The 10,620-nt window shown below is 33.9% G+C and overlaps 1 protein-coding gene across 4 annotated transcripts in view; it reads right to left on the minus strand.

The window, feature by feature from the left end:
* LOC105337148 (signal peptide, CUB and EGF-like domain-containing protein 1) overlaps positions 1 to 10,620 on the minus strand; it is a 27,158-nt gene extending 16,538 nt beyond the window's left edge. The window contains exons 1-4 of one of the 4 annotated variants that reach the window (XM_066085602.1): positions 10,487 to 10,620; positions 8,058 to 8,342; positions 3,943 to 4,581; positions 3,312 to 3,329 (exon numbers count right to left, since the gene is read on the minus strand). In XM_066085602.1, coding sequence (XP_065941674.1) covers positions 3,312 to 3,329; positions 3,943 to 4,581; positions 8,058 to 8,094 — 694 coding nt within the window. In that variant the 5' untranslated portion in view covers positions 8,095 to 8,342; positions 10,487 to 10,620. Of the gene's footprint in view, positions 1 to 3,311; positions 3,330 to 3,942; positions 4,582 to 8,057; positions 8,452 to 10,216; positions 10,412 to 10,486 lie in introns of those variants that run through there. The other 3 variants (XM_066085600.1, XM_066085603.1, XM_066085601.1) reach the window with 3 other exon arrangements.

Genomic DNA, 10,620 nt, shown 5'->3' on the forward strand with positions numbered 1-10,620 from the left:
AGACTGTCAAACCGTGTTTAGGTAGACTGTCATGCCGTGTTTAACTACACTGTCAAACCGTGTCTTACTAGACTTTCAAACCGTGTCTAACTAGACTTTCAAACCGTGTCTAACTACACTTTCAAACTGTGTCTTACTAGACTGTCAAACTGTGTCTAACTACACTGTCAAACCGTGTCTAACTACACTGTCAAACTGTGTCTAACAACACTGTCAAACAGTGTCTAACTACACTGTCAAACCGTGTTTAATTACACTGTCAAACCGTGTTTAACTAGATTATTAAACCGTGTCTAACTAGACTGTCAAAACGTGTCTAACTACACTGTCAACATGGATCATAACAACACAATGGAAGAAAATTAATCTTAATTATATAGGTTTTAGATGGTGTATTTACTTATACACTCTACGTAAGAAATGTATTTCTTAGTGACCAACATTGTTAATGCCTTCGAGATCAATTATCGAAGGAATATTGATTTTGGTCTCTCTCGTTTGTCAAAGTTCAAGGTTATGGTAACTTACTTTTTTAACAAATACATCAAAGATTAAAACACAAATTAATTCCTAATGGGTAATGGCGTAAAATTGTCAGTAACATGAAAATTATTATCGTTCACAGCACATATAAATATTAGATTCTTTTCGAAACAATAACTCTTCATAAAAAGGTATTTTTTTTTAGAATTACCCCCATAAGTTATGTATGGTGTTCAATTCAAGGTCATGGTCATTATGAGAGAGTTAAAAAAATAAGTGCGACTTCCACATCATCAAGGATGCATCTTGTTTAGATATTACCAAAATTCATATCTTATATTCTCTTTGATATACAAAATTGCTTCACGTCATACCGATATATACGAAAATGAAATATGCACTAGGTAAGATGAGATTTTCTTGTAACATATTTTTTTTGGCAATTTATCCATTCAACGTCAAACTTAAAAATTGTAGAAGATATATGTAGGTTATTCCGCCCCTTCAGTATTTCATTGGGACTCGTATTTCTGTACAACCAGATTCCTGAATGCATTTCGATAGAATACGTTCATTGAAGTTGATGGCTCACCAAGAGTTAATTTGCTATTGATACCTTAAGATTGTTATTATAATCTTGCAGTGCTCTAGCTGAGGGATTCTTTAGATATTTTGATATCACATTTTAATACTTAAAAATTCCCACTTGAATTAAAATATCAAATTACAATACCAACTTTAATAACAAAATCTACTACAACAGCATGAATCACTTGACTAATGTCGTCAGTTTTGTTCCCTTTAGCTGCTAAGGATCAAGTCTTACTCGTTTTTCTAGCTATTCTCAGCTGGTTCGATTGGTCCCCAATGCACACGTTGATAGACCACACTACAGCAAACAAGCCACACACCTCATCTCCTCCAATGGTCGAAAAGATCGGCCTGACTAGTTTTATTCTACGTCCGTTTATCGTCTAGACAGACTTAATATGAACTTATATGACCTTTGTTAGTCTAGTAGTTAGTCACCGATAATGATAAATAACACATCACCGGTACCTGTTTTGATGGATCATATACCGTCTTTTCATTATGGTATTAAAGAGGTAAGTGGAGAATGGAATCTAGCTGTATACATAAGCAAAAAAGTTTATCTTCCATTGACTTGGCGGGAATTACGGTAATAAAATAATAATTGCGTCGTCGGCCGTCTGCGATCGCACATAAAGCTTCTGCCTTCGTGTAAACTGCGAGGGAACTTCTTATAGCCGAGATGAGCTGCGCGAGTGATATCGTTTAAATTGCTTCTTGATTGATTATTGCCGAGCACGATGAACCAAATGGTAATCCGGCGTTTTCTCAATGAAGGTGTAATCTATCATTGTCTGTGCAGTATTGAATTAGAAAAATACTAACATTTTTTGGTTATATTTTAAGATATTTAGATATTTCTATTCAATCTTGAACAAAACGTCAATCTGTTTAAAAAATCTAACCCCCCCCCCCCAAAAAAAAAATTACATCGCAGCACAAATTGCAAATTTTGATTATTAACTTATACTTCATACTAACCCCCCCCCCCCCCCCCCCCCCAAAAAAAAATAAAAATAAATAAATTGCAGAACAAAATAAAAATTTATACTTCATACTTATGCAGGATTTTAATCATAATGCACAACCACTGGTCGATCAATGACACGTGATAAGCTGCCATGCAAGCAATGAGAGGAGATTTTTATGTTAAACATGGTATTCATACAGCATACGCTGTGTTACTTTTCAACTTATTTCGGATATCCACAAAATCTCACTTGGATCCGATAAAAAAAGGAGCACATTTCTAAAAAGTTATCAATGGCGTAGTCAAATGCTTCAAAATTCATATATCGACTCAAGTCCTTCTAATTAAGTCTTTAAATAAGTGGTTTCCTTAAAAACATTGTTATAGACTAAACATTGGAGATAAAACAGTTTGGAGCAATTCCAAAGCAATCCCCTTCTTTTCTTTTCGTGGATTTCGCTTTTCATCTCAACACATTGAACTCCCCAATTAATGAAAATCACATAAATCTCCGTCTGAGAAGACATTATATTTACAGTGGACTAATGAATGTTTATTTAACTTTTGCCGTAGGATAATAAATCAAATCATGTGCATATGCCATCCCTCTGAAAAGAAAAACCCGACCTACTACACAATAGCGATAGACGCATTGTGTCAAAAATGTTAGGACTTCTATTTTAAAACATCTTATAACTTACATCATGCATTAAAAAAAGTCATGAACATAGGTTTGTATATCTGACATGTGTACAATATGTCTACTGATTAAATCGAAAAAAGCGTTAAAATTAAAATATGAAAAAAAAATTAAAAGGACAAAACGATACTTGCGCATCAACTACAGTGCTGGTTGAAAACAAACGAGAAGCTCTTTGTCACACTTAGAAATAAATGATAAACAAAATCCAGACACATACTGACAGAGAAATATACTAGTCGATAAAGAAATATTGTATTATTTTAACAATAAGCAGTGGACATGCATGCTCCGAAACTGTTCTTCAAACCTTGAAAAATATTCATCCGGTTTTTATTAATTTATTTACTGTATCTATTTTCCTTTTTTTACGCTTGCATCTATGTATTATGTTTCAGTCATGATAAAAAATTATGAAACCCATGATACATATAGCTTTTAGGTATCAGTTTGATAAATAAACAATTGATTGGAGGGTGTTCGGAGTAATTTCTTGCTAGCTATATAAATGCCACAAAACATGAATGCCACTGAAGCGTGATACGTGATAGTGCGTGTGCTGCCTACCTTCTGGGGGGCGTCTCCCTGCATAAGATACGAAGTTTTTCTGTAAAATGTGTCAGCAACAGTCACATGGTCATTAATTGGAGAGTTGACTTTGGCGTAAGGACCTTAACAAGTCTGAAGCTTATGGCACTTTATCATGAATATTTGAGAATCTTTTCAATATTCGCACAAGGAACTGCTTTTCTGTACATTTTTTTTATCAATATAGTTGAAATTGATTGTTATTGTTTGATGTTAAATTACTGAAACAGTCGATCAAAACCTTTAAAACCTTGTTTACAAAACCGAGCTTGGTTTGTTCTCTTTTCTGGAACTGTCTATTATTAAATACTTTTGCTCCTTTTTGTTGAAATAAAAAAGCAATGTGTATTTAAAAGTTACTCTCAGCTTAATTTGGTTGCGTCATTATAGTAAAAGATGTCTTGGTAACTTGTGCATTGGAATGTTCAAGTGAGTATCACTAATGTACACATAGCGCATGAGTATGAAATTAATCAAGTTCCGCGGACAATACTGTATACCACAGGGGTCACAACATTTACCCATACACAGCTGGTTATGATTAAATATTTGTGGATATACGTGTACTTTAAGTCTACATACAGTGATGGTTAATACTCATGTAACGTACCTGGAAAGGAATACAAGGAGATGGTGACGTCACACAACCCACTCCCGTTCCTGTAATTTCCTGCCACGACTCTGTTCAAACCAACATACAGAAAGTTATCCTTAATTCCATATAAGGGTTCCTGCCCATTTAAGGTAAACAAAAACTTAGATTCGAGAAAATCTTTTATTTTTCCGGACTTCCATTGTATTCTTTCATCACTTATATCCAATTTTACACGAGATCCTCTTTTCACAAAATTATCCGTGGTATGAATTAACAAGCCCCCATTGGAGGACGCATCCATGTGTCCCGGCAGGTCATTCCCATAAACCCGTAACTGTTTGTTATGAATCTGAGTCTCAGCCATGTTACTTGTGGTTCCATGGTCACCTCCATACCCATCCCCCGTCGGAGAATCGGAAATATCCAAAGTCCAAAATCGAGGGGGCTCCGAATAGTCCAAGAAAAACTTGGCTCCGTGATATTTTCCGGAAAAGTCAATCCTTAGAACCACTTGCTTATCGCAGCGGGAGCCAGGGGAAGTGACGGGGGAGGTTAAAAAGGAGATAAAAGGACTGTAACCCCTAACCACGCCCGATTTCAAATTAATATGCACATAGTTGTCATCCAGACACTCAACCGTTTGAAGAAACATTACTGAAAATAGAAATATGAAATAAAGCATTTTGTAAGTTGTTATCTGACACAACTTATTATTTCTCTGTGAAACCCTATTCATCTTGTGCCAATATAAAAAGTATACATGCTATTATATTGATATCCATGCATTTGCTTGTTCGCGTTTGAATTTTTTTCTGGTCTGTTTTCTGTATTATATTTTTACCAGACTGTCATAAATATGCTTTCGTCATGCCAACACAGTGTAGGACATGTTTTATAGAGCATTGTCCTATGTGATATCGTGAAATATAATTAACATTACAAGTAAATTGATAGTTGAACACAAACCTAAGTAGAAAATTGATTATTTTTATGAGATTCTTAAGAATTTTGTCATTCAACCGCCTCCCACGACAATCAATCATGCTCCCATTGTGACGTGAAGACTCCTGTCGAATTGTTCTTCGTTGTCACTTCTCTCGGTCTTACAAATGTTTTATTGGAACAGAGCTCAACCAAGGCATAAGATGCATGTGCGGATCGGGGGGGGGGGGGTAGGTTCAGGGGGTTCCGGACCCCCCTTGCAAAATTCAAATTTCTGTAAATTACATTTGAAATTACCAAAAATATGGCTCGGGACCCCCCCCCCCCCTCACCGCCAAACTCAAATAACCTTCGTACTTCACCCCCCCCCCCCTAAATTTTTTTTCTGGATCCACACATGAGATGCTCCAAAAAAACCCAGCAAGACCTGGTTCTGCTTTTTTTTACCTAACTAATTTGTGTTTTTTTATACTCATTTACTATTTTAACTATTTCATATCAATGGTGTTTTGTTGTTTTAAGAAAAATAAAATTTGACGTCAATATATTCACATTACGCATGCCTCTCCCGACATCATTTTAGTAAATAAACAATAAGGAAGTCATGCACAATATATCAGTTTCATTCATTTCAAGTTATTATTCACAGACTTTATAAAATTATTAAACTAATTACTAGTACCTGTGTAAGAAATGTCTTTTCTTGTATGTTTTGTTTGTCATCTTGATTCCAAGAATAATACAAATGTAAATACCAGCTTCTTGGAAAATCATTAATATATCATTTTTATCGATTGCTTATGGTTTTAGAGTACCCTTGGAATAAAAATTAGAACAAGAAAACTGACATAAACGCTTTCCCGTGCCATAAATCATTCCTGTAGTTAAAGTCCTTATTTTAAATCAACAAATTGTCATTTTACTGGTTATCTTGGTATTTCACACCCAAACACAGGAAGGAACTGTGATAGATTTATCTATATTTGTGATCGGGGTTTTATCGGCTCGAAGTCATTTGCCTGTGATAGATTCAAAAATGTACGTGTTGTGTTTTAAGGAGTTGTAGCATCTAATATTCCTTGTGTTAGATAAGTATTGGTAATTTATCACCCAGACACTTGATATTGCTGGAGAATCCCGGAAGTTACTCTGTCTATTTAGTTATAGTTAAAAGTACAGTTTTTCTATACTTTTATCACTTAGTCTGTCATAGAAGTAATTGGCTGGTCTGTGGTGCCTTTATGGTTGATTACACGTCAAAATGTCAACTCCTTATTTTCCAGAATTCACAATTTTCAACTGACACTTGATAAAAAATGTATAATCATGTAGATCCATATATGGCTTTCACCGTGCAAAGTTAATACAATTTGCTGAAGACGATATTATTCAGTTAAAACATTCGTGTGTCCAATAATATGTCAAAGATTCATGACGTGAAATTCAAAGAATTCTTAAAATAGTGATATTTATTAACATAGCGAAAGGAAATGAAAGCAAAGAAAAAAAAAAGAGAGTCAAAGAGTGTTGACTTGCAATACATGTGAATTAGTTAGTTTGTTTAATTTTTTTTGCATTTGTTATTGGTCATGGCACTGGTATCAACTGCATATATTGAAGGTGTTCATGTAGAATGCGTTTCCCGATGACGTCGCATGAACCGTCGCGTGGAGTTGTGTGCTAGCCTTGACACTGGTCAATGGAAAGCAAGATTTCCAAAAAAACTATTCACAGTAAAAGCTGTGCGTCAAATTATACAGAGGTTTTCCAAATAAATGTAGATTATAAAATTACTAACAACTTGGCAAGACGTGTGAATCTCTGGACTATTATATTTGTGAAATGTAAACAAATACATTCCACCATCTTGATTTTAAATTTTCAGAAATATAACTGACCGAAATATTCTTTTGTCAGTTGACAACCATATATAGGTTGTAGGCATTTAAACTTGCAGTCCATATGTTCTTGTACAAACCAATTTGCGTATTTTTTAAGTGTTTCTGGAATTCGTTTGTTTTGGATTTAAGGAAATCACAACCTATATATGTATATATATTGCAATTTTGAGCAAACTAAGTTTTAAACAAAATTGTTATATGTCAACACAACCAACTAATTCATAATCTTAAATTAACAGATCATGCTCTAAATAAAAGGTTATAAAAATGGATATTTTGAGTCAAACTTTTTAAGATTGGCATCATTCATATGTATTAAATGGAAATGTACATATCTAAAAGTGAATTTTGTCGAAATTTGCAAACAGCGCATTTAATACTGAATTTAAATGTCAATTTGCCAAAAAGGTTTTTTATTTATATTTGAGTATAAGTAAATAGTTTTAAGTCCATATACAGTACAGCATGTCTTCTTTATCATATAGTATTTATTCCAGAGAATCTAGCTGCTTAGAAACACTCTCTTCTAGCTTCCAGAGAATCTACATGTAGCTGCTTAGAAACAACAAGCATTTATCGTGTTCACGAGATTTTTTGGATAAAACTTTAATCTAACCACTAAGATTTTGATTCAATTAATCGTCTCTGCCGTTCTTTTTTACACTACAAACTCCAGTTTTATTTCCATTACGGTCTCTTGAAACAATTTTATCTGTTTTGATATTCTGAGCTGGCATTGCCATTCTCTTGGTCAGACTGCATGCTCATATATAAGTAGATTTGCATCTTATTATTATCTATTTATTTATTTTGGGCTTACAAGTTTTAAAATGATGTAGTACTTTAACAGTTGAGTAACCCTGAGAAAATTCTGACTTTATAAAAAAGTTTTGCTTAGAATGAGCCCCAGACTATATCATACAATTACCAAAAAACCCAAATAGAGAGCAAAGAATGGATTGTTTCAGAAATTGTTGCTAACTTTTCTCTATCGTTTGAAAAAATAAAAAAAACTTTATGAAATTAGAAAATATTCAATTATATTATAAATTTTAATTTTGAATCATTAATGAGCATATAATCTTAAGGTTTACAATTGTTTTGCGGATATTACATTGAATGTTTAAAATGACTTTTGCAAAGCCAAGCAAGATCGACCTTATTCAGAAAATGAAGTCTTTTGCTCTTTTTTTCTTTTTTAAAAAGAATGCATTTTTAACTAAATGCATTCAAAACGGAACAAAAAAAATTAAACATGAAAATTTGACAGAATTTGATGGTACTTACCTTCTAGTAATAATACCAACGGCATCCGAGTCTCCATCGTGATCCTTCAACATTTGGGGTAAATCGGTAATTATTAAATATATATACGTAATAACTTTTGGAAACTGTACAAAAGTCCAGACATCACTCGTCTATCCACGGGTGGGATGTTTCGTGATCCTTGATAGGGTGACAACAGGAAACCTCATGATCTCTGGAGAATTCTGATTGGCTGCTGGTTTCTTTCTATCAATTCCTCTTCTTATTTCTCAGGTCCTATCTTACATATACATTTTCTTTTGATTACTGAAAAATAACAGGAATTTTCATGTAAACACTGGATATCTTGTGAAAACCATTACTGTCAGGCGAGACACCATAAACGCGCCAAACATGATCCATGTAAAAACAATACAATGTTAGTCCGAAGGAAACCTTGTATATTTCTGGTAAGACGACATTATTTCGGGGTTTTAGACTCGGCCGACTCAATTGAGTAGAGTGGAGTTCTTTTAAACTGATTACAAAATATTTCAAATACCTTTCATCAGATGATTTGTCAAGATAATTAAAAGTGTATCAGACAATTGACAGTATGTCGTCAAAATTAGTGGTTTTCTCTTCTTCTGTACGCCAGTTTTTAATAATATGTACCTGACAAAATGCCACCATTTCATTCAGTTTAAACTCTCTTTGGAATGACATCGAACGTTCTTATCAAATTATTTTTTGAATGGGTGAAAAAAAAATAAACGATAGATTTCCAGACTATGAGCTTTACACAATAGACCTGCAGAAGAGTTCCTCTTGTTCCGTTCTTCAGAGCTTTTACAGTGCATTACACATTTCCCTTTCGGCTTCACCGCTAAAGATATTTATCTGACAAAATTAAGTTCAAAATTCTTTTGTCACTTTCGAATGGAATTCAGCATCTAATGCTGTAAATTGAACGCCGTGAACGTCTTAAATACCCAATCTGCTGGTTAGGGGAGTCAATCATTTTAGATGATTAGAGACAGGGCATCTCTATGTGCTCATTACTGAATGCAGCGACAGTCAAATATTATTTAACAGTTTTCTTTAAAAGTAATGAAGTGCCAATCCAGTGCTTTTCGCATGCCGAGACAGACAAGTGAAGGGTTTGTAATACAATATAACTTCATAACTTTCTAATACTCGGTGTAAGGGGTACTTATATGGAGAGGATAAACACAAATGACATATTCGTTTCCGCAACACTCGCCAATCCTTATGGGGAAGCAAATATTTTAAAATCAGATTTATAGATAAGTCGTATCTTTCGGTCATTCAAGGTTTTTATTATTACTTTAAAAAAAGAATTTCTATCCAAAATAATTTTTATGGAATTTTTTCTATGAGTATATGACATTTCATTTACTGTTTAATACACGAAAGCAATTGAAAGCAAACAAATGATTGTACGATGTATGGAACACCTGGGTAAATAGGATTCCAGTGTTTTAATTATTTTTTTTTTCAACCTTCAGTATTCATAAACGAACGATCTCAAAAAAAGGACTGTTACAAAAATACATAATTGTAATAATTGGTTTTAAAGATCTCCGCACACGTGTTTGTACAAAAGTCTTCGGATTGTCATTAATAGACAACATGGCCCGTACAAGATGGCGATGTCGCCCTGACCGGCTATCTAGGGCTCCCTCAATGTAGATGTTAATTTGACCGAACAATATGGCGAAAGTTCATGGAGGTCAATAATACAATCAAGATCCCATGTGCCTTTTTACCCCCAAAAATGCAACTGCAAAAAAGAGAGGGCCAATGATAAACAAAATAGCAAATAATTCACAGTATAATTGAACATCTGTTTAAACATTTCAACATTCTGAAAATAAACCTATTACCTGTAATTTTCTTCGGTGATTCCGAATGGAAGTGTTTGATAAGGAAATACTCAGAATACTTCGTGATTATGTCAGTAATGTAGCAACTTGTTTTTTTTTCTCTAAACACTCACAAATCGTTGGCAAATAACAATAATTTGTTGCAGAACATATATTAACATTAAGAGAAAATACATGTATATATTGCGTTTTGTTGTAATATACTTAATGGGAACTATTTAGAAATTCTTACCTTGAATTCACGAGTGTTTTTTTCTAATCAGATCTGGAATTCTATTTTCTAATTTTTCTTACCTTCCAAATATTCTTCCGTGATATTTTTAACAATCCTCACAGTTTAGTATATTGCTTGTAAAACGCAACCAAAATATTTATACACTCAATTAATCGTGCCAAGCTTTCCTCTCTCTTCTTTCCAAATTTCGTTTTTATTTTGCAAGTATAACTATCAGCGTTATATGTCTGTTGAATCAGTTTCCCTTCCCCCCAAGAAATCCGGAAAAGAGAATGGACATATGTCACTGAAGAATTACCAAGGATTAACATCGAGAGAGATTGCCTTACCGAAAGGGTGGAGTGGATTTGACCTGTGAGAAACCTTATAGCCTCTAATTAGCAAAGCAAGTTTCAATCATTTCGAAGGTTCGCTATTGCCGGCGGGAGCTTCTGTTTATGGTTTTTCTATCAAGCAGATCAGA

The sequence above is a fragment of the Magallana gigas genome, chromosome 5 (genome assembly GCF_963853765.1).
Source record: "Magallana gigas chromosome 5, xbMagGiga1.1, whole genome shotgun sequence".
Taxonomy (NCBI): Eukaryota; Metazoa; Mollusca; class Bivalvia; order Ostreida; family Ostreidae; genus Magallana; species Magallana gigas.